A 25,678-nucleotide genomic window follows, 5' to 3' on the forward strand; every position below is an offset into this window, starting at 1 on the left:
ATCTCTGCTCACTGCAGAGTCCTGCACTGAGGCACCGTGCACCCCAGCCAGCCGGGCTGGCTGCTCCCTTGTCTCAAGGCACACTGTGGCTCAACCAGCTGTGCCACAACTGGCTGGGACTCAGTGTGCGTCAGTGTGGGGGCTCCACGTGCCTCAGTGCGGGGGGCACCATGCTGAGGCACACTGAGACAAGCAGCCAGCCCAAGGTTGTCTGCTCCCCATCTTGAGGCACCCTGGGCCAGCCACTGTGCGGTGCATGGTGCCCCAGCGTGGAGTGGAGTGCCCCAGGCAGGGTGCCCCAGCATGGAGTGTGCAGACTGAAGAATGTGCAGAAACAGGGGAGCAGGCAGCCCAGAGCTGCCTGCTCCCTTGCTTCCATGCCAGTTTGGTGTGCTTTGCTCTGCTTTTTTTTTTGCTGCTGGGAAATCCTGGTAGCAAATGCATTCAGTTTGTGGTGCCACAAACTGTGCATGCCTGCACATCTGGATCTAGCCAAAGAGTTCAAATACTCCACACATTTTTAGGAAGTCTAAGTAAATGAAATTTAAGTCTGAATTTTTTGTAGACATTTTAAGAGATAATTTATATGTAAAGTTGCAACCAATGCATCTTTAAAAAATGTGATGACAAGACCTGAAGCAAGTTCTTGTTTGAATAGGAAAAGGGACGAAAGAATTCTTTAATACTTTCTTTAGCAGTTGTTCACCAACTTTTTCATTCACTTAGTAACAGAGATCTCATGGCCCACTGCACTCTCCAATATCTTAATCCCTCTGTGTTTGCTTCAACATTTAATTCTTTGGACCATCAAGTAGGGCTCTTCAGACCATTTAATGTTGTATGAACCATCAGTTGGTGTGGAAAATACTACCTTGTTTTAGTTTATTGCATAAAATAGAACAGAAACTACAGTGTGTTCTAATACTAAAAATAAAAGATCTTAATAGCATTAGTATATTATTGACTGGTACAGTTCACAAATATGCTCTGTTTTGGTTAGGGCTTTCTTCTGAACTGAAGGGAAAATGTGGGACGTGTGATATCACACTGTTGTAGCTTTGCCTTCAGTTTTCTCTCAGTCCAAAACAATCATTTCAGGTTTTAAAATTATTGTGTTTAACATAACTCTTAATGCAAAATAATAAATTGCTTACATGCTGCTGTTGAAGGCAGGTTACTGTCATTTTCCGAGTGTTAGTTAGTGGTTATATAGTCTCATTTTCTATTTTATTCGTAGAAATCATATAGAATAATTATATTTTAAACATGCATCTTTCCTCTAAAACCATTCAAGGAATTCTAAAATACCTATCAGCTCACTGTAATTTTTTTTTGATGGGCGGGTTGGAAATATGGGGATATCAAGGATGCTGTTTGGGTTTTTACAACTTTAGAACTGTTCTTAAGTGAATTTTTAGTCTTATTTAGTATAAAAGCACTCAGTAGATATAACATTTCTTTGTGTGTTCAGCTTTTGTCCAACCACCTGTGTTAGAAATAAACAGATTTGTTGATTGGTTGATCTGCCAATTTCTAAAAAAGTCATTTTATTGATGAAATTGATTTGTCAGTTTGTTCCATTCTAATTCTGTGATAGCTCAGCAGCTTTCAGTGTGTTGAATAGTTAAAACCTGCTTTTGAGGTCAGTGTCAGCCACTCTGACCTCTGTTGAACTGTCACCTGAGTCAGAATTGCTGGGATTAATCCTTTGATATTGTGATGGTTTCGACTATCAATTGACTTTTTCATTACTGAAGATGTTAGGCCTTTTGTTTCCCTTCTTAGTATGTAACCAGGCAAACTCTTGAGCAGAAGGCTCACTCGCTTGCTTGTGCTCACGCTCTCTCTCTCTTTCTCTCTCTCCGCAAGCTGTGGCAGTATTTGTTTTATTTTTGTGAAGTGTGTCTAGTAATTAAAAAGAAAATAATTTTTTGGCTAACTGCTATTATGGATCATTTTACTTAAACTATGCTGATGTTAAGGACAGTTTTTGTTTGCCACACACTAATTTTCAGAACATGTTAACAAGTAAAACAGTGCATGTACAGAACTGTGTGCCTGATTAGAGGTTTACATTTCTGTTCTAAATACTTTCAATAAAAGTAAATATAGAGTGTGTAATATATAATTCTTGCTTGTAAATATGAACATTATCTTTAACTGTGTAATTCAAGAGCTTTTGACTTTTATTTTTATGATATGCTCATGGCCTCTATGCATACTATTAACAGCATAGTGTTAAAAGCTTTTTTTCTCCCAATATCAGCCTCGGCCTCAGGCAGCTTGTTCCAGTGTAGGCTATGTCACCAAAGGGTAAAATAATTGCTACTGTAGCTGAGTCTTGTGTTCCTTGACTTTCTTTCCCTAAATCAGTATGATTTTCCTCAGTTGTGTTTCAGTGAATGAATTTGATTCCTCCATTTTAATCAAAGTATATTATATAGATATGTAGTAGTCAGTTCTTAGTGTAACAGGCTAAATTAGTTTAATTACACGTGGCAGTTTTCTTTGCTTGTGATGTAATGTGAAATAAGGTCCTCCCTCTCCCAAAAAAAGCCCAAGCCAATTAATAAAGCTTTTAAGCTCTTTGTCACAGGCCACCGTGGAGGTCTGCAGAGAAGAACTTTAATCCAATAAACATTTCATTTAGATCATGAAAAGAAAGCATGAGGAGAAGCTCCTACAAGAGAGGGTGTTACCAGCAATTCTGACCATGAAGAGATGTAAGGAATTTGCCAAATTAACCAAGAGGCCTTCATATTTAACACATAAACGTGTCAAAACTCATAATAGAATAATTTAATTTGGGTTGAACCTTATATTGTGAAAATTCTAAAAAGCCACAACTGTTTTCTTCAAAGACTTTACTGTTGAGCTGGATGGACAGGGCAAGGGGAGGTTGTGAGAAACCCAGATAGCAAATAACACTGGCCGAAGTTGGTAGAAAAAAAAGGAATAGATAATTAGGTGTAATTAGCGTGTATGAATTGTTGTCTCCCTGCCCTTGGCTTGAATAAATTTAGAAGAAAAAACCCTAGTGGTGAAAATGCTTTGATGTAAGAAGAGTCATTGTGGTTTGGCAGCATAAAGGCAGTGTTTTATACTTCTTACATAATGGTTGTGATACAGAAAGAGTGAATGGACTCTGCACCCCCCAGCCTGCTTTACAGCAAGGACTTTTGGATTCTCTTGAAACAAAATGCATCAGAAGTTTTCAGTTGTTGGTAATGAGGTAGTGGACCTCATCAGAGCTAAGCGTAAGCCATCTTTAGCTTTTGTTTAGCTCTTAATCACATTTTTTTTTTTTATTCTGGGAAATCTAGTTTCTTAAATCAACACTTTTTTTTTTTTTTACCCCTGCTGGCAGCTCTTGCAGGAGCAAAGGCTAATACTGGGAAAAGCCATACATATCGAATTTTAAAGAAGAAAAACAAAAAGAAAAGAAACAGCAGGTCAGCCTCATCCGGAGTGAAACTGCATTAAAGTAATTACACCACGGATGAATTTGACCCATTGTTAAGTATTACACTTTAGATCCATTGTGAAATGCTTCCAGTTGTGTTCTGTTTAGCAGTAAATATTGCTTATTTGAAAACCATTAAAGCCACTAACAGTTAAAATACTAGGCTTATGAGTTGTATGCATCTTGACATTTTTTTTTATTTTCAAAGCAATGTCAAAAATGTATCTTTGATGCATATCTCCTTCAATGAGTGAGGTAAAGTGAGAGATCTTAGACTGAGTGTAGCTCCTACTACAACCAGCATATTCATTAGCTTTCTTCCCCCCACCTTTACCATACTTCCCCAAAAATGAAAAAACAAAAATCTTTTAATTTTGATTAACTATCCAAAATATTGTGCCTTGTATTTAACTTTAGTATGCATTTAACTGTTTATTCAACTTTAGAATATTTTTGTTACAGTCATTACCCACTGCTTAAACTAGAACTATGTAGTTTACATCCTACTTTTAGGTATACCTTATTCATAGGTGAAATGTAAAATAAATTGTATCACAGTTTTAAAATGAATCCTATGGCTTTATGCAGAAGCTAGAAAAGTGTGATTTGTTTTTTAATTGTTGAAATTTTAGGACAACACCTCCAGGTGATAGAAATCTGTAATTTGCATTAACTGGATTCTGCTTCTGAATGATTCCTCTGTTAAACCCAGGTTAAGGCTAAAAGTGCTTCTGGAGACATTAAAATCTACTGTTTATTTGCTTAGATGTTCCAACCATTATTAAAGCATTATTTAAAAATACACGTACATAACTTGCATAACTTCCAGGAACAGTAGGTGCATTTTGGTTTAATATAAAGTGCAAAATGTAACGAGATGACATGTTGAAAATCATCCACAAAGTTTATTTTCTCTAATGTGTTTTTAAAATTGTGACACGCATAGGACTTCTAAATCTCCTGCAGTAATCTGCAGTGTTTTATTATTTCATAGTTATTGGAAGAAAGGGGGGAAAAGCCTCTAGAGAAAGTAACATTTCAGTTAACTCTTTTGAAGCATTATGAGTTGTACAGAACAAGTAGCCTTTTGTACATGAAGTTGATTTGAGCTATGAAAGGCAACACCTGAATATTTCACAGGACTAAATAATTATGCCTGATTGTTTTTTTCAGGTATAGGTCACAGGAAATTCACTTAGGGTAGAGTATGTACAAAGCTAAGAAATATGCAGATTTTCTGTTGTAGGGTTGTGTAAAAATTATTTACAGCTAATACTTGCATAAAGGTTAGAAAGGTTGATGAAGTGATATTTAGTTTTGCTTTACTATTCACTGCATGTCAGAATGTAATTATGACTGATTCATGAAACTGTCTTAGAAACGAACCATCTTTATTAAAATGCTGATCAAGATAAGAGTTGACAGTAATAAAGAATAGAACGTTTTAGTCTTGTTGCTTTTGAATGATTGCTAATTACCCCAGAGGTCATGTATAGTGCTTGTGAGGATTCATTGACATTTTCTTTTAAGTCTACTGTTTCAACAACATCTGAACATGAAGACAAAAACCGAGTGCATGTTGAACAATACTTTGACCAATTTTTTCTTTTGCCACAAAATACCTGATCATTTCTCTTTCTTGTTTTTGCTGTAGCAAATTTAGATTCTTGTGAGTCTGCATACTATAGTGTTAGGTGAGATGCACATTTAATAGTTGTGCCCATTTTTAAACCTAAACAAAGCATGCAGCCCTCTCCCTTCTTAGGGTCCTACATCCCATGCTTGCTGTGCACCTCAGTCTGGCTCTATTTCTTCAGAAGGTGGACCAAGTAGAGAGCGAGCCACGAGCAACCAGCATACTACTTATGTATATCCCAACAAGATAAAAGGTGGAGTTAACTTATGTTCTGTACTGTCTTCAGCAGTTTGGACGTTGGCCTTCTTAACTATAAATCCTGAATAAAGACTATGGTTGTCATAAACTGAAGATTTTAAGGCTAACCATTGTAAATAGACTAGTATTAAAAAATCCAAATCATGAGTTTGGTGGCCCAGAAAAACAAGTTGTTCATTAAATATATGCCTACTTAATTCTTGTTTTATTGTAGTTGTGAATAGTTTCCATTTTAATGATATTCAAACTGAAAAGCATCTATTAGCCTTCTCTTGATATTCCCCAGACAGAAATTTAAAACCTAAGAGTAAGGGCACTGCTTTTAATCTAAACTAGATTTGAGTAAAGACTGAATACACCAGCTAAATTTCAGACTTTTGCCCAAGAATTTTAACTGTATTTATTCTAGTGCTGGTGGTAGACTTTTAGGGCGTTTTTACATGTGCTCCGGATTGGGGGGGCTTTAATTAAAGTGGCTTGTTGAAAGAGCTTTAGTTAAAGCACCCCTGCAGCCATTTTGAAGCATGGGGACACCAATACATGAGTCACGGAAGCTCATTGGAGTGTGCTAAATAGTATGCTCCAGCAGACTTGACTAATTGAGTCTGCTCTGACGTGCTGTAATTACCTGTACGTGTACAGGCACACTAATGGTTTTATTGATTCCATGACGAGAGAATGGTTTTTTTTCTTTTCCTTCAGACTGGGAAAGGAGAATGGAACTTCTGGTTATTTCATAATTTGATGGAAGGAGAGCGTATCAATAATCATAGACAAGGGAGTCTGAATCAATAGTGTCATTTATTGCTGTATGCTTGTTTGGATGTCACCTTGTGTGAAGGAGTTAGATATTGAGAGTAGGATTGAAAAGGGAAAATGAAATCTAAGTCGGTAGCCGTTGATATTTTATTCAGAAAGTTCAGTCAGAGTTGCACTTCTCAGGCTTAGTCTTGCTTTGATTATGAATAGTGGGTGTTCATGCATGTTTCTAAAACTTACTACTGGTGCATGTGTAAGTGCAATTGCTTGTGCTGGGGGGAGAATAAGCTACTTAATCATTCTTCTTTTAGATATAAATTTGAGGCATCAAATATATTCACCAACGAGTTTCTGCAATGTCGATTTTGAAGAAACAAGTTGATTGTATGTAACTTGTTCTTAAATAGTGCTGTAAAAAAGTACACTATCTATAAAACCTTATCATAGAGGAACAGTAGCCTATGGGCAAAAATAAAATGAAACCACAAGCTGGCTTAATATCAATTGATTGAAAATTTAGACTGAATCTCTAACTGTTTTTCAAGAGTGAAGTTTTCAAGAGTAAACTTGGTATAAAATACTTTTCTAATTTCCATTTTCTATGATTCTTCATTATTAAGGTACTGTCACAATTTAGGCCATATTGCAGTCATTCAGAATGTGATTATTAAACCTTAGGCCTTCATAATGTAAGCATATACCCATGTGTTTAATTTTATGTGAGTAATAACAGTGAAGCTCAAAGTTGAGCTTGTGCATAACTAGAAATACTTAAGCTCAGCATAAGATCAGGGACATAGTTTGCTCTTCTGCATGTATGCTCCAACTCTGGATTTCTATTCTGAGCTTTATTAAATGGTTTTAAGTACCTCTTTCAGGAAGTTGATTGGATTGCTGTGGTAATTGGGGATAAGGTTTTCCCAGCACTAAAAGATACTGTATTCATATTTGATGCATTTCAGTGTTCAAACAGCTTAGTACTGCATAATATAAGAACACTAGCTTTCAAAAATTCATAAAGAACATACAGTGCAACATATACATTTTTGTATTAAAATGTGTGATTCAGATGTCCATCAATCATTTTTAGTTAATTTAAAATATAATAGTGATTACACATTTGAAAACCAAAGTAAGAACAGCTGTTCTAACATTGGTGTTTTTTAACATCACCTGTCTGCTAAATATTTGCTTATGTTCTACATAAGCAAGTCTCCAATTTAATAATTTCTGGCTTGCATATGCATTATTATAGAGTTAATGTTTTAAAATTTAGTTTTTAGAATTTATGTTGTGTCCTGGGGGAATATACAAGTCCACACAGCTTGTCTTTGTGAACAACATTCCTTGATGAGAGATGCAACCTACATCACTTTTTAAGAATGTTCAGACTCGTTTTAAAATATTGTGGGTATATGTTAAAATGAGTTTAGAAGTTCTCTCTCAGAATCTATAATTCCTTATTTCTCTTTTTTTTTTATGAACGGAGATTAGAAACCCTTTGTAACAGTGGCTTTCAACCCGTGGTCCACAGACATCCAGGGGTCCTCAGACTATGCCTGAGGGGTCCACAAAAGATGACTATGATCAATCAAAAGTATGTGAATACACACACTTAAAATTCAAAGGGGTCTGCACCTTTATTCAAAAATGTTTAGGTGTCTGCGAATGAAAAATAGTTGAAAACCACTACCTCTGCTTTGTAGAAATATTAATGAACTTATTTCTTCAGGTTTCTCTTGTTCTTGGAAAATGTTTTTGCATCTTATGCATTTTTGATACACACATAAAAGACTAATATATTATAAAATTTTAACACTTTATTAAGTGGAATTTTGTAGCTTGAGAGACTATTTTCTCAGACAGATTTTAAAGTAATGGTACAGGGGGATCTGATGTGGAATCCCAACAATAATACTTCCTGTCATGCCGCACATGTATGGCAGGAGGCGCGACTATGGGTTCCTGGATCAGAGCCTATTGCACATTAATGCTGGTTCAGGGGGAGCCCGATTCTATGACACTATGAGAAAGGGACAGCAATTACAAAATCTGCTGTATATTAAGCTTCATATTATAGTATGGGGCGAGTTGATCTGAAACTTTTTTGAACATATATATTCTGTGATATATTCTTTATGTTTTGATAATAGGGTAGCTAATATGAAATCTACATGTAAATAATCCAGGAGTGGGCAAAATGTGGCCCATGGGCTGGATCTGGCCTGCCAGGCAACTTCATTCAGCTTGCAGGAACCCACCAATTAATTGTACCTCACCCAGGCTGTGCTCCTTGCTCCCACCCTCGTGTGCGGAAGGGTCCAGCCCAGCCAGCATGCACAGCTTCAGGGCTGAGCTGCTGCTGCCGCTACTGCAGCCACCGATAGCATGGAGCTGGGGCTGGTGGGAGCACAGAGCTCGGAGCCCGCTCCCAGGCGGGCAGCAGGTGACCAGTGCTTGGGTGGGCAGGGTGTGAGTGTGTAGGGTGTAAGGCCCCCCCCCCCCCCCCCCCCCCCCCCAGCTGGATGCAGGGGGAAGATGCTGCTATAGCACCTGGAGATTTCGTTGGGGGGGGGGTATAGTGGGCAGTGACCGCTGTGGAACAAAGGAAAGTAGGCGCTGAGCTCAGCAGTGCTGAGCTCAGCAGTGCTATGCACAGGGGTCAGGCAGCAGGCTGACGGCCCAGCATCACAGCAACTTCCCCTATGCCTGTTGTGTGCTGGGCTGGGGGAGGAAATGGGTGTGTTTGTGTGTGCATGTCTTCTGTTTCCTACAGAACATCACAAAGATGTACCCCTGAGCATTCACAAGAAGGGATGTTGGTCAACCAGAAGGGAGGAGGTACAGTGCTGAAAGAGTAACAGCTCATGAATGTTGAGGTCCCTTCTTTCTATTGGCTGGGTAGGAGAAAACCAAGAGAAATCAATGATACAGGGACAATATATTTAATGTTGGCTCAAATAACATAATTTTAGTTTGACTCAAAATGAGATTTTTTTTTTCTTTAGGTGTAGCCACCAAAATGAAAGAGTCCTTATTCACTCAGCCTTCTTTTCAAGTCAACAGTAGGAATGTTCTAACTGTTTAGCTTGCTCCCAATATTCAGTACAGAGGAAGAACCAGCTCCCAAAGAAAATTAAGACCTGGGATTTTGCTGGTGGACCTTGTGCCTGTAAGAGAAGGAAGGGTCTGAAGTTCATCTGAACTTCTTACTTTTCAAAAAAACTTTGCTCCTCTACTTAACAAGCTGTTGTACAGTATATGAGGCACCCTCTACAGGCTACAGGGATTGTGCAGTTAACTTGTTAATTGTGGAATTACCTTGAAACCAGCTACATGTGCAAAGTACCCATCATGCCATAAAAGGCTCCAACCAGCTATAAAATATGTACTAACATTATAGCTGTCCACTATTGAGCTTTAATTTGCAGCTGGGAGCCCCATCAGCTGTCAGGGCTCCAAGCTACAGGGGTGCACCATGCCCAGCCTGGATGGGCATCCCACAGCTGAGGGGACCCTCAGTCTCAACAGCTGCCAACTCTGGGTCCCAGCAGCAAATGGACACAGAGTCCCACAGCTGCAGTTACTGTTTGCCAGGACCCAGATGGTGGGTGAAACTGCTGGGGCTGGAGGATTGCGGCAGCTGCAGTCTCCCAGTCCTGGGGGTATGTGGGATGCCCAAGGAATAATTTGTGTTGCATGGTAGGGGGCACAATTGTACGGATTGCGCATTAGATCCCATCGTACCTTTACCTGCACATGTAGAGGGGCCCTTGATATCACAAATTTTAAAAACATAAAACACAAATGCAGTAACCAATAGTGCTTAGAGGATGTTCTATTCAGACAGCTGTTGTATATTTAATAACTCTTGACAGTAGCTTTAGAGCTATTGAAAGTGTGATTTGAATCCACCCCTTATATGGTTGAAGTGTCATGGCCTCGTCTTTAGCACAGTTTGTGTCAAGTTGTGCCTTTAAGGCTTCACCTTTTTTCCTTTTGGAGTCAGAAGCTATTCTCCCACTTCTATGTTAATGAGTGCATGATAACTCTCTATTTTTAACTTACTAATTACATTTTCAGATTGTAATTGTATTTGCCCTTTGTATACGTAAATACATAAACCAGTTCAAAATAAATTGCATGGCTGATTAATTTTATGCATTTGAATTGAATAGGGTAAGAAGTCAGCTCTGAAATATCCCCATGGTACAGAAAATTTGTTGAAAACCATTAGTAGTTGCACAAGGACAGATTAGGCTAACTGCAGCCTTGACCCCACATGTATTTATTTAGGAATAAAAGTAGGAGAAGTCTATCACAAGCAAATGAACTCTGAAGTTTAAAACTCCATTTAAAAAATGTAAACCAGTGGTTTGGATTGTGGCTTTGTCAATTAAGTACTAACAATCTAAGGACTCCAGTTAAAGTTCTTTTGCTGCTGATTAGGATTTCTTGGTGGTGATTAGTGAATGTGAGAATGCAATCACATCTGTAGGGTTTAATCAGTCCAATGATGGGGAAGTTAGTTACCCAAAGAGAGAGAAATTAAAACTTGTATAATTCCTATTAGTCTTTTTAATGCTAACAAAAGATGAAGGATAAAAGGTAGGGAAGTCTGTGACCAAGTTTTTAAGAACATATGTGGAAATTTTAATAAGTTTTATTCCAGTCCTAAATGCATGAATTTAAAGTCTTACTGGAAACCAAAGTATAGAGATTTATTGCCAATCCACCCACTCCATGATTTCATTTTTGTACTTTTGAACAATGTGCGTGGTCTTTTTTTCTTTTTGAAACTACGTAGGTATAGCCCTTCAGTAATTTTCTCCTTCTTTAAATTTTAAAAAATGTAAAAGCCCTAACTTCTGAATTGATAACATTTTAGTGTAGTTTTATTTCTAGTATGTACAGCATTTCCTTGTCAAGTTCTTTGCAAATGCTAACTTTGTCTTCACAACACTCCTGTGAGATTGGGAAAGAAACTGTTATCCAGTTTGAAAATATGAAAACAAAACATGATGATAGGATCATAGGAGAGTAATGCTGGAAAAGACCTCCATGAGGTCATGTAATCCAGCTCCCTGTTCAAGGCAGGATCATCCCTGATTAAATCACCTCGGTCAAGTATCTGTTTAACCTGCTCTTGAACATTCCCAAGGATGGAGATTCCACAATTTCTCTGGGTAGCTTGTTCCAATGCTTGACCACCCACATAGTCAGAAAATTCCTCCTAATTTCCAATCTAAATTTCCTCTGCTGCAGTTGGAGGCCATTCCTCCTAGTCCTGTTCTGTAGGGCCATAGAAGAAAAGCCCATCTTCATCCGCTCTATAGTTGCCCTTCAGGTGTTTGAAGACTGTTATCAAATCCCCCCTCAGTCTTCTCTTCCTCAGACTAAATAACCCTAGTTCTTTTAGCCTTTCCTCACAAGTCATGCCTCCCAAGACCCTAATCACTCTTTGTTACTCTGTACTGGATTCTTTCCATTCTGTTCACATCCTCCTTGAAGTATGGGGCCCCAAACTGGACATAGTACTTCAGATGAGGTCTTATCAGTGCTGAGTAGAGGGGAAGAATCACTGCCCTTGATTTGCAAGTGACACTACTGTTAATACAACCCAGTATGCTGCTGGCCTTTTTGCAACAAGAGCATGCTGTTGGCTCACGTTTAGCTTATGGTCCTTCTCTACCGTACTGTGGCCTAGCTACTCATTTCCCAGTCTGTATTTGTGCATGCAATTTTTGCATCCTAAGATTTTTTTAAAAAATAATTCAGTCAGGGGCTTGTCTACACTAGCATGAAAAACCTTTTTTGGCTTCTTGTGTATCTGAACCAATGGACTTTTGCGGTGTGTGGTTTTCTTGCCACTTCTGAAAGAAGGAATTGGAGAAAGTACAGGCATGGGGAGCAAGGAGTGGGGAAGAAGGCTGAAAGTGCTGCACCCTATGCTTTCCCTGGCTGTATTTCCCCCCTCCCACCAAACAAGCCATTCTGGCTTGGGACAGGCAGTGGCTCAGCTCCAGCTTCAGCCCAAAGCCAGAGCTCAGCTGCTGCCTGATGGGGACTGATAGTTGAATCTAAAATGAGGCTCCCCATAATGCTGACTTGGGGGTGGGGGGAGGAATGCTGATCTTGGATTTGAGTAAATGTGCTAGTCGGGGTGGAAAGCACTGGTGTAATGGTACAAACAGCCTTCCTGCTGCCACCCATTATTAAATGTCCTGTTTGTTCGCTGCTGTTTTGCACAGATGCTAAGTTTTGTGTAAATAACACTGCTCACAACAGAACTCGCATGTACTGCTTTGCTACATCAGTTTCTATACTATTGTCCAGAGCCTTTATTTGTATTGCATGTTTTTTCCATGGTGGCACCAAAGGCCCCTGTCCTTAACCTAGGCTTTATTGTGCTAGCTGCTGCTTATGCATGTAAGTAAAAGATGATTCCTTCCCAAAGTAGCTCACAGTCAGATTTTAACAGGGATTTTGTGTTTCAGGGGAATCTTTCCTAGGACCAGACAGAAAGATAAGGACATCCTTTTCATAGCTTCCCTCTCTTAGTTGGAACCCTGTGGCTTATTGCCAACCATTGATATATGATGCAGAGTAGAGCGTTAGACTGGCAAGCCATGGCACAAGGAGACCGGTATTGACATCTAATTCACTAAGTATTGATATACAGTAATTAATAATCTTCTGCTAAAGATATAAAAAAATATGAAATGAGACTGTGAATGAAAATTCTGATTTGTAGTGAAAGAAGATGAAACCCAAAACATGGGAGATTCAAACAGGACAACAAAGATAACTATTGTTGCTTTGACAGAAAATCAAGTGTGAGCTTTAGCCATTCTGGTGAGAGAAAAATATATTGACTTCTAAAAAGAGGTAGACATGTCTCTGCCACCAGCTGGCCCCTACAGCTGTGCCTGTATCACATGCCTGGTATAATGCAATGCTGCAGAAGCACGCTGTATATCAAACTGTCATTCAGGTCCCTGAAGTGTGATCTAATGGTGGTGGAATCCAGCACATGAACAGAGCAAAGATGATGGGGTCCCACAAGATACATGCTTTAGGTTCCTAAAACCTACTCCCTGGATATCAGTCTCATTAAATCTTACCATAGTTTGATATTTCATTTGGTTTGTATGTTTTTGTCTAAGGACAGACTGTGAACTTGTATCAATCATCCTGTAATTACCACCATAAACCATGAGCAAATGGACAAAAACAGGCAAAAAAACCCCCGTATGAACCTGCCACAGAGGTGTTTCAGATTGTTATTTACATCCACAGTTTTAAACTTCATACGTTTCCTTGCTTGTGGATCAGCTCAGCTCGCAGTATTTATAAAAAGGTAAATTCGCCAACAGAAAAGCAGTGGATTATAATAGTCACAGGCTAATGTGTACTTCTGCCAGCTTTGTTGTTCTACGGAGTCAGACCCTGCTCCTTTCCAGCACTCTGAGGGGTATGTCTACAGAACAGTTACTTTGCAGAAACAGAATCATTGGTAGTCAGACCAGCGAGACAACACCACTAAATTACCACAGTGTGGAGTGATCATGTTAACCACAGTGTTTCAGGTGCACTTCTGCTTCTTGGCCCTACTTCAGTTTTGTTGCAGCAAGGCAGCTTCTAGCCCAGTTCCCTGGAGCAGTGGGAGATTTTGCAAAGCTGTCTAGAAGCTGGAAGAGATTGCAGGAAATGAGAGGCCAGACTCCCAGAATCCCCAGCAGAATTCCCATGTGTTTTCAGATACCCGTGCTGTTTACAAAAGAAAAAAAAGGGTGCCAATCAGAGTGTTATCAAGAATCCAGAGCAATATCTACATGACCTTCTAGCACTGATACCTTTTGCCAGTATGTTTGTCTTGACTTTGAAGGAAATACTACAATGGTTTATCTACTTCTTGGATTATCTAAGATAATGAGATGATTAGTAATGACTCATGGGAGTTGGGACTCTACTACCTTGTCTTGCCTAGCAGGTGGTATGGATAAAAGTGGAGGGAAATTTAAACATCCTTCATGTTCTTGTTAATGATGCAGCCTGATAATATGCAGCATATTTTTCCAATTACTATATGTCATTCCATTTTTTATTCTTGTGACCTACAGGTCTATGTTGGCTCAGCCCAACACTGATTTTATAGCAGGGCTTTTCTGTTCCTGGACATGTTTAAGTATTGTGTTTTCTAGAATTTTGTACTTTCAATGTTGATATTCTTACCATCTTTTTACTTTCTAAATTTTACATTGAAAAATGCAATGGATAAATGTACATCTGCAGAATCTTCAACACTGATCAAGGAAAAATTATAATATGATATATAGTCTCTTATCATGGTCCCCTATATGAACTTTTTTATTAATAAAGTCCCAAGGAAGTAGCACACTCAGCAGAGAGAGGTATTGTTAATAGTGAAAGTAGTTCTTCTAAAAAAAAATTAATATTTTTTTCTTCAATCTGATAATTTATAAATTAGACTTTATACTTGTGAATTATATTTACAAGAATAATATAATTCTGACCAAACAAAGCTAATTGAACAGTTCTAGAGAAGCTTTGAAAAAAATCTGAAATACGAAGTATGGAACCCTATTGAAACTGTTAATAATCTATTAATGTGCAGGATGGTGGAGATCTGGAAAAATCCATGAAGTTAGGTAGCATGTGGATTCTTGGAATCCTTGATTGTCTTAATGGTAGTGATTTACAGATAGATTGATCTACTTTATTGCTTAAATTATTTTATTGATTCACGATTATTTATTGGACCTTAAAAGGTTCCCTATCTTTCTCTGAAGGCCTCTCTTCATGTTCATAGCATTGTGGTTTCTGGTTATTCAGCATCTAAAAGGATCTTGAGCACTTGTCACCGCTGCTGCTGCCACCACCACACACATGGTTTAGAATGAAAGATGACATCCTGACCTTGTTTTGGTTACTTGGAGTTTCACTGTCAACTTCAGTGGGATCGGGATTTACTCTAGTACTGTTGCTTCTATGCTTTTTGCTAGATTCGTTGTGACACTAGGTTTGGTGACTAATCAGAGGGATGTTATGGCTGAAATGTGGAAACTTAAAGATGGTAAATGTTTATTTAAGAATAAAATTGTACGTTCCTTATTAAGGTAAGACAGATGTAAAGAAATAAAACAGCAAATAAAGAGGATGTCTTTATCTTTGTTCTGTGGTTTGGTTTTGTTTTTAGCAAAACTCAGATTAGTTGATCATTTTAAAGGATTATATTTCTGCTTTGATCAAAGAATTAGCATCTTGCTTGCACAAAAAAGATTAAGATTCTTTTGCTGACAGAGTAGTAGTACAGTAGTAGTTTTAGGGGACTTTTTGTATTGCTGGAGCATGATAGACTATGTTCTATCTACAAACTTTCACTGTTTTCATTTTCTGTTTTATACATTCTGTCAGAACATTTTTTGCCCCATCAGACACTTCTGTTTGATGCCTGGAAAAGAGATGTTCTCTTTTTGAGCAAACTTTTATATCAGTTTTCAGTTATTTTTCTTATTAATTTGTGAATGATCTCCAATCTGTTCAATTTTTCTTAAAGTGAATGCAAAATAGACATCATGATCTTAACTTGGAGCTACTTAGCTGCTGGATTGCTGTTAGGCCATCAGCATAAGTGCCTTCCCCTTAATGCAAAGAATTAGAAGTACAATCACAATAACACTTTGCAGAAAGTAATCAATCTCTTCTTCTTTTTGTTCTTTAGAAATATTGCAACACAGTCCAACTTGATTCCGGAATAGACTACCGGAAACGGGTGCTTCCTGGAGCAGGGAAGCTTTACTACCTGTAAGTTGATTTATTGTGAGGTATTGCCCTTTTTTCTTCTTAATAGCTGTTAATTTCTTAGTCAATAAGAGATTAAAAATACATAATACAATTAGCAATTTTTTTTGGCCTTCTGGTCCAGTTTGTACAGCACAATGCCTTGCATAATGCCATGATATTAACTTCATTAGTTAAATTTTCAATATCCCCACTAGCATCATTTATAATGTGTGACTGAATTAAAACTAATTAGATTTTTTTGGGGGAGGTGTGGTGTTTGGAGAACTGAAGTGACAGATGCTTTCAAAGTAATGAATATCCTCTTGTAAAGAGATTGCACAATTCACTTGTAATAGAAGAACATCCTTATTGTATTAAAGTAATTAAGTATTTATAGAAATTCTCTGACAAGGATTCATTTAATGTTTGGTGTTCCTATTTGTGGATTTTAAAAAAAAGTCTTATTATGACATATTATCTGTTAGTATTTACTATGATGAATTTACTTTAGCACTTATTTTATCTTCAAATATAAAATAAGTAATACATAATAGAGACATAACTACAACTTTGGATGTATCTGATAGAAACAACAACTTTTTTAGTTAGAATGTTGGAACCCTTTTGTATCACAGATGTTTGTCTTTTCCAAATTGCTGCTAGGGTAAGCTATCATTAGATCAGTGACAACAAGAGCAGCACAGGCAAATATGTTTTAAACAAAAGGTGTTGTTGTAATACCTCTTTGCCTGAAGTATAATTTCAATTTAGCACCAAAGTATGTTTCCAGTGACAAAAGTTTTTGAGCATTTTGGGGTTCCCAGTTTGGGAGACAGACATCTTAAAATTAAGTTATTATTAGAATTACAGTTGTATGTTGATCTGGAAAAAGCTAATTAATACAATTACAGCAGTGAAATTATTCTTTAAATATGTACTTTATAAAAAAAATTACAGTGGAACAAAATTTAGATGCTAGAGAGTTTTTCCTTTTTTTCTAAGTGTCTGGTATTGGCATGTTTTCCTGCAGTATTAAAATTATTAGATTAAAATGGTACACATCTAGGCCCTGATCCCACAAAGACTTGGGCACTGTTTAGGACCTTACACGTTAATATTTGGGTAATCATGAATAGGTCTGCGTTCTGTCATGTGAGAGACTAGGGTTCAAATGCCAGTTTCTTATTCACATGCTCTGAATATAGATCTAGCACGGTTACCCTCTGTGGGATAGAATCTGTAAATAAGTGGCCAGCTCTACTGGGCAGGTCTTCTTGGCTTTCTGCGTTTCCTTAGAAATACCAATTCGGACTATTCATTGCCATCCTACCTTGTCTTATCCTGGCTTCTGACTTGAGATCCTCCTAGACCCCTCACAAGCTGAAGCTGTGCTTCCTGCCACCTATCCAACTTTTAGGCTTTCCTTCTGATAAGTACAGTGTCTGCACACCACCTTCTACTCCTCAGAGGCAGGAAACCTTAAACGTGGTTCCCTGTACATGTTTAGGACTAGGCATGTCATCTGCAATTACAGGCTCCTCAAAAAAAACAGTTTATGTGCTAGGATGCATATACATGTTAGGATGTATGGTGAGTGCCCTGTTACAGAATAAACAACAAGGACTGAAGATACCATATTTACTCAAATATAAAACAAGGTTTTTTCCTCAAAAGCCCTCATCTAACATTTGTATACAAGGAAACCTCATTAAATACACAGCTGTCATTAAACTGCTGCTAAAAGCAGCAGCTCAGTAATGGAAACCAACTATGGAGCTGATTAAATGCAGCCAAAACTGAGCATGACTATGAAACACGTGGCCCATATTGATCAAACATGCTGATGGGAACCTACCACAGGTTTGTAGGGTTTTTGTTGTTAGTTTTTACAAAAATATTTATTTCTATATGTATAAATAGATAGATATATAACTGTGCATTTAGCAACCTGTCTTGTGACCACTATGGTTCACTTGACAGTCCAAATCACACGTTTACAGTTACATCATTCTTAGTCCCATTACCAAGACTGCGCTGTGTACCCGTGTTCTCACGTGCCCGCTCACTCACGCACCCATCACTGTCACCTTGAACCCATCACAATTATGCAGAGGACTACCTCAGTCCCCTCCCCAACTCCCCCACCTGTTTGCCCATTTCTTTCACTTGTCGTAGTGTTCATCATGAATGGGAGCCTACCACAAGGATAGATTAGTGCAGCCTATCTGAATAAGATACATGGCAGTGCCCATTGCACGTAGTCCTCAGTGCTGGCCTTTTTTTCCTCCCCCAAGTCATGGTGAGGCACAACATATGTTTTGACTTCTACACTCCCACAGCTGAACTGTGCCTTTCTTTCCCACTTCCAATTATTCCTATTTCTTATTTCTTCACCAGCCTTACATGCATGACAAACATCACCAAATGGGGCCCCAAACGGTTTGCCCTGTCGCTCTATTTCTCATATGATTAGTGTGGTCCCACCCTCTATGAGGTGGAACTAGACCAGGTTGCCTTGCACCTCATCTGCGTATAAATGTTTGGAGCATCCCAGGAGTCATGACAAGAATACCTGGTTCCAGTCATAAGTGGACCTAATTAGCACATAGATCCTTGGGGGCAGTGTCTGGAGTACACACACATACTGAGCTGTGCTGAGCTCTGGAATCACCATATTTTGAAACATTGTTGACTTTGCTGGGGCCCATCCCAATGAACTATATGGTAAATTGCAAGCCTTTTGGCTTTGGACTAATACCAAGTGATGTACAAAAGGTAAGTGCTAATTTTTAAGTGTTGCTTAAAAGTGTGTTTATGGAATAGTGATAAAACTTGCAGCAGTTTCAAAAAAAGGTGACATGCATCAATTCTGGATGAACTAAGTGTATGGATACTGTATGCAAATTACTATAGCTATGTATAATTTCAAGGTCATTGTTTTCAAATTTGCTTCTCATTTCCATGTGCTCAAGGAGAGCAGCATCTGACAGTAAGCAAGGGGGGAAGGGGCTGCAGGAGGAACAAGTTGAGGGGAGGCATAGGACAAGGGGAATACCTGAACACCTTCCCCCCCCCCCCCCCCCCCCGCGCGTATTTTCCTTGCTGTAGCAATAGGAGAGGGACAAATTCAAGACAAACCTCCAGTAATTCTGTACCTGAAAATTATAACAAATTTATAATTTTTCTCTCTATATAAAATATAATCATTGGCAGGTCATCTTATAATCAGGATCATCTTGTATTCAAATAAATATAGTAGTTCCATTCACTTATCTGAGACTAGGAGTAGATCAGTTGCTTCATGAGTCCTTGAGGTAAAGCAATAGAAAGCAAACAAAAACAAAGGAAATCCTTTATATGTCAATGGAGATAGGTAGAGATTTCATTTTCCTTACCGACCACCTGTGTGGGAACCATATCATTTTTAAAATTGTGTATGAGGACCTCTGGCCTTGCAAAGCCAGTGTTAACTCTTCCGTCAGGCCTGCAAAACATTTGCAGTTATACCATATAGCTTTGTTGCTTACTTCCCTCTCCAGAATTAACCAGTTCTTACACCCCTGCTTACATAGCAGTATTCATTTTGATAAAAAAAATTGAGTAAGTGTGTCCCTGAAAATTGGAAACATCCCCAGGTTCAAGGTGGAAGTTAGGGCGGTAGTCTTCCAAGCTTCATCTGAAATAGGGTTGCCTATGTAAAACAAAAGCAACATATTGCTTGCAGTAGCATGATGACCCTACCGAGTACTAGAAGTTTTGGATTTTTTTAATTACGCAGGTTAAAATTCTCCATAAGATTATTTGCGGAAAGTGTCTGGGTTTTTTAGTACCATAGAAGTTTGGAACTGAGGAAATTTTTCAGGGGATGGTGGAAAGAAGGATCCATTTTACCATTCTATAATACATCGTGCAAAACTTTTATTTGTACAGTTCCTTTTTATGTCTGCATTTAGAAAAAATGTGACCTCATAAAAGGTTTGTATGAGCAAAACATTTTAACAGAAAGTGCGATTAAAACTTGCAGACCTCTTTAATGGCCTTCTGTAGATGCTTTATTAATATTGTATGTGCCATTGACTAGAACATGACTTTTGTTTCATTTCCATTGGTTCCAGTAGGGTTAACTGTGACCAGCTTAAGCTGTGTTTAATCAGTGTTAAACACACCTTATCCCTGTTTATCCTGAGTGCAGGACTGTAGATAACTTCAAAAATGACTACTTTAGCTGTGTTTTAAGACTACCCAATAGATGCAAACATACTGGGAATGACACTACAATGATCACTTAGAAAAGGAGCGTTTAACCTCCAGCATGCATGCCACAAGTGACCATCTCTTTGTCACACATGGCAGATAGAGGAGGGGTCAGGGAGCAGAAAACAGAGCAGCTGATCAGGGAGGGAGAAACAGGCAGAGCAACAGATTGGATAGGGGAAAGTAGCTAATCAGAGTGGCATTCGGGGAAGTGCAGGGCTTAATTTGTAGCATGCATGTTAAAAAGGTTGGCTGCCACTGACTTGGAATTATTTTTAAAAACATAATCGTTATCTTCCCCCAGAATTTATAGAGTTTGTTCTGATTTTAAATATGCAAATAAATATTTGTTAAACTATTTTCCATTCATCTTCAAACGGTTAGCTTGTCATCTGTGTTACAAGAGTCCTGTCCAAGGCAAACTTCCTTGGTTTCACTCCAACGGCTCCATTTTCAGAAGAAATATTCTCAGGAACTCTGCACAAATATATATCCAAAAGCAGTTTTCATGCACTTCATACTCATTGTTACCATTGAACAGTAGCATAGATGTTTCACTTATGCTTATCTTTTTCCTGGTTTGAGCTAGTTCGTTTCTATTCTCATTTCCTTGTAGTAATGCACCACTGAAATATTATTATAAACAGATTCTACTTTTAAATAAAATGTTCAGAAATTTACTCTAAAATAGCTTCCATTCAGCAGCACTTTTAAGTGTTACTCTTTGAAAGGGTGCTTGAGGAAGTTGTCACTCCTGATTCTCCTTTATGACTTCATGGTATATGTAATCTTTTTTCTCAGAAATACTTGAGGCTTTTCTCTTGTAAGTTTACAAATTTTTTTTTTTGTATTTTTAAACTTAAGCTCAAATGTACTTGCAAATTGATTCCAATGATGTGTAGTTAATGTGCTTAAGAAAATAATCATATTACATTACTGATTATAATTTCTCAATTAGAGAAGGCCTTTATTATCAGTGAAACATCAGCATATCTATGCCTTTACAAAATGTACCTTTCACATCAGAACTATATTTAGTGTGTATGTCTACACATGCAATTAATGCTATTTGGCTTTACTGTGCAGTAAATTAATTTACAGCACAGTTAATGCCTGCACATGTAAACTGTGATGCTTTAGTATACAATAGATTAGTCTACTGTGCAGTAAAGCATCTTGTGTAGACACGGCCAGTGTGTGTCATGTTGGAAGCACTTTATACCTAAATTTTAATTTGAAGGTATGTAATAGCTTTTAATTACTATTGTCAGTTTCTAAATTCTGATGAGCATATTATTTACCCTTCATCTTTATAAATAATGTGAGGGGGAAAAGGCCACAAAAATGATCATAATTGTGAACTTGGGGCCTTTAAATGGTGACTTCTAACTAGAATTTTTTTTTAAATTCTGTAATCAGACAAATTGCAAAACTCTTACAGTGGTCACATATGAGTAGAAAGTTTATTTGGTTTCTAACAAAAGCATTTTGTGTGAAACTGCTTTTTATAGATGATCTTTTCCAAACAATCATCAAAGAACTCTCATAAAGGTATTGATATATATAGCAGTTGCCATCTCAGATCTGTTGATTTAATTTTGATAAATTTTTGATCTGCATAATCAGTTGACTTGATTTTTTTTTAATACAGCTTCAATATTTAATTTTGCTATGTCCCCTCTCAGAGGTTTCAAAGGATATTTCTTTAGATGCTTGACTGCCTTGCCTTGTCTATTTGCTCTTATTTTGCATGCCAGATAGAGCCAGAAGCCTTTTTTTCTCATTGTGTACACATAGTGTTAATGGATTTGCAATGTCTGTATTGCCTCATTACTGGAAACAGCTCAAAACACAGAAGTCTTTCAGTGTATGCAAATAAGGCAGAATCATCTACCTGAGAGTTAATATTCTCTACTTTTAAGTGTATTCTAAATCTAATGTTTGTATTTAGAGCTTAACATCCTGTTCTTTTTTTTGTGGGCAAAAAGCTAAGCAGGCTCAGGCAGCTGTTTGATGTTGGCTTCAAGTGTTATTAATTTCATATTCTATTATTCTTTTCACTGTAGCACAAGTGAAGCTGATGTGGAGGCTGTCATGGATAAGTTGTTTGATGAGCTGGCTCAGAAACAAAATGATTGTACGTAAGTTAATTTCTCTTGAAAGAGAATACATTTAGAACACAATGCCCAATCTCCACTGACCAATTAATAAGTTCCATTGCTGTATATGGGTTGATGCCACACTCAAGTGGCAGTCATTGTATCAGCATTTTGTCTAATTTATGTGTTGAATCATGTGCTATTATTCATCAAGCTATGCATTTCCTATCTGTAAGAGATGAATTTTATAGTAATTATCCAGACAAGATTGAGTCTTTGTTCATGTTCCCATAGTAACTAGACCAAGGATTCTAAAAGTGCAAGGCAGAGAGCTGAGGCTGAATAAAGCATGTGGAACCATTGCAGACTTCACATTTGAAGAGCTGTGTGACAGAGTGAGTACCCAGTCAAATCTAGATCAGTTAACACTCAGTCTTTTCACAGTTTTTTTTTTTAACTTGATATTTCCCCAACTACAAGTAACTCAAACTTTGAAGCTTCTAAAAACTCAGGGAAAAGATTTAAATTCAAAAGGGAAAAATAGCCCTGGAAAAGAGCAGAAAATGTTTCCTTTTGGATTATAACACAGTAGCTCACACTTAAAGGCAATCTAGGATCTAATTAAGAATCCAAGTAGAATTATGTGGCTGATATAATAGTTTTGTTTTATTGGTTGAATATTAAAATATATCCATATGTCAATAGAGTTATCATGATGTTAAGATTTTGGGAGAACTTGATGCTCATTCAAGGGGCTGATGTTATTGCCAAGCACCGAACAAATGTGTGCCAACTGTCTTCCAGCTAGGGTCATTGCACAGCTCAGTCATGACTAACACTAGTTCTGCTATTCAGTCTTGTGCTGCATCTAAGCAAAGATGGTAAACGGCTCCTCACTCCATGCTACTTATAAGAAGTGGTCATAAGTTAAATGGAATGCATCACATTGTTTTACACATGACCTAAAGTTTGAAGATTCATGTCCAGAAGCAAAAGTGTAACCCACTGAACATTCATTTGGCTTCTAAAATAATAATCTTAGCTTGGTAAGTAACTTGATTTGTAAGATAGACCGATAACACATATATTATTAACGTTTTTCAGCACTCTTTGTTAGAAGATCCTTTTTTAGTTGCTTATGTGATGCTGCCAAATTTTAACTATTTGGGCTATTTTGACTCGGGCTGATTTTTCTTTTCTTTCTTTTAAGTGTCAGACAAAATGGTTTAGCACTTTCTGAGAACAAGGCTAGTTACTTTGCCCATATTATAATATTATTTAGGTCTCTTGAAATTGTCTAAAAGGCCTCAACATCTATGAAACTTTCCTTTGCTGTCAGCAAATACTTAACTTGCGAGCAAAGTGTGCCTCATTTCCCTCTAGCAACTAACTGGCCTGCACTAAGGATGACAGCCTTAATGATAAATTATTTTGTCAGCTGAAGTAGCAGAGGTCTCTTCTGTGTATCTGAAGGTTCTGATCCTGTTGATGAACTATAGGGGAGTAATTAAGGTTCTGTGCAAAGGGATCTGTGTATACTGTTTCCTTTATGCTGAAGCCTTCCTCCAAGAAATTACATGAAAGCAAAGTTTAAAAGAACATTAAGGATACAAATTTAGGCACTCAGAATTTGGGATATGCCAGGATTCCCTGCCCATAAACCTTAATTAATTCTGTTCTATATCTGAAGTATGGTAGTCATTCATTACATGATCACATACAAACTTTTTAACACAGACCCTCTGTCTTCCTCAGTGCACAGGATGGAATGTGCTTGTGTGAACACATTGAATTTTCTGTACTAACCTGATAATTTGGTGTGTGGCTCATACCTTTTGTGACATACCATTCAAATCATGCTCTGTATACAGCATTATTTATTTCTTCATGGAATTGTCTACGGTGCTCATCACTAATATGAGAGTTTCACAAAGGTGAATTCATTCATCCTCACAACATCTGTGTCAGGTAAGGTGGTACCATGTCCATTTTACAGGTGGGAATTAAGGGACACACAATGTCTGAAATGTCTGCTAAGTTTGGTTGCCTGACTTGACATGTCAAGAGCCTGATTTTTTTCAGTGAATGTAGCATTTAATAGTATTCATATATTCAATATACAATTTTCATTGGCATCAGTTGCCACTGAGTGCTTATCATTTCAGCAAATCTGGCACCCACAAAATGGAAAACATGCAGTTAGTGACCACCTATGAAAAAGTTTGCATTAATTGATTTATCCAACATTACATAGTAACTCTGCAGCAGAGATAATTTAAATTCTCCAGAGATGACTTCAGCTGCCTGAACCATGAGACCATCTTTTCTTTTCTTTCCTGCAATCTCCTGCTATGCACCTTGTAAAATAATACAACCTTGATTCATTATGTGAGTGCTGTTTCTTATGTGCTCTCAATAAGACAGCAGTACTGTGGAAAAATAGCATCTGATCTTGGTAATTCAGGATGGTATCATAATTAAACTCATGGCCAAGTAAGATGGCAAAGAACACTTTAATTCTGGAATTCCCTAAATTTGGAGCATTCAACTTTGCAGATGCAGTGGTCTTTTAACCTAGGCAATTCCTTAGGAATTTTAAGAAGTAAACTAAAAAACTTGGGAATTCCATTCTGAAGAATCATATTGACCTCTGTCTAGGATCATCAGTGTGGTTAGGAACTTTTGGTCTACAAAATACATGTCTGCTGTGTGAGCTAACAATAAATGGACGCAAGAGTAGATTATGGAGGCCAGCTTGCTAGGGCAGTGGTTCTCGATCAGGATGGCGCATGGCTGCCACTTCAGGGTAGAACAACCTTGTGCCTGTTTCTGTGAGATGCCATGCAGGGCCAGACCAGGAAGCAGCTGTGGCAGGAGGGGGCAGCTAAGGGGGACACAAGCCCCAGGCACTGACTTTAGAAAAGGACCTGAGGTCTCCTCTGCCTGCTGATTTGTGCTCTGGGCCAGCATTTGCCAAGCACAGCGGGCACTTCTGTGGTTGCCCACCCACTCTGGGTTCCCCCTGCATGCTTGTGCAGCTCACAAGTGAATCGGCAGCAGGGTAAGTGACAAGGCTGCAGTAGGGAGTGCGAGAGCAGCCCTCAGTACAGATTGGGAGTGCTTGGGAGACAGCAGGCATTTGGATGCTATGGGGAGGTGGTGCAGAGAAATTCCTGGAGCAGGGTAGAGAAGGGCAAGGCGGGTGGGAGGGTGAGCTACATCACAGCAGGCAGAAGGGGAAGCAGGAGAGTGCCCACCATATTTGGGGAGTGCTGGCTCAGGGCCCAAACCTTACTAGTTGCACCTCTAGCAAGTCAGACCACACACATTGTAGTAAATGCTTCTTCTACTCCTGCTGGGCTCAGACAGGGTAAAGCAGCAATGCTTCAGGCTCCAGTACCA

At 38.2% G+C, this 25,678-nt stretch overlaps 1 protein-coding gene across 1 annotated transcript in view; it reads left to right on the forward strand.

Annotated features, from left to right (window-relative positions):
- AFG1L (AFG1 like ATPase) overlaps nucleotides 1–25,678 on the forward strand; it is a 112,347-nt gene that overhangs the window by 45,607 nt on the left and 41,062 nt on the right. The window contains exons 8-10 of the mRNA XM_006258518.4: nucleotides 15,862–15,944; nucleotides 22,244–22,314; nucleotides 22,571–22,671. Of these exons, the coding sequence (XP_006258580.3) occupies nucleotides 15,862–15,944; nucleotides 22,244–22,314; nucleotides 22,571–22,671 (255 nt within the window). The remainder of the gene's footprint in view (nucleotides 1–15,861; nucleotides 15,945–22,243; nucleotides 22,315–22,570; nucleotides 22,672–25,678) is intronic.

This window comes from Alligator mississippiensis, chromosome 1, assembly GCF_030867095.1.
Source record: "Alligator mississippiensis isolate rAllMis1 chromosome 1, rAllMis1, whole genome shotgun sequence".
Lineage (NCBI taxonomy): Eukaryota > Metazoa > Chordata > Crocodylia > Alligatoridae > Alligator > Alligator mississippiensis.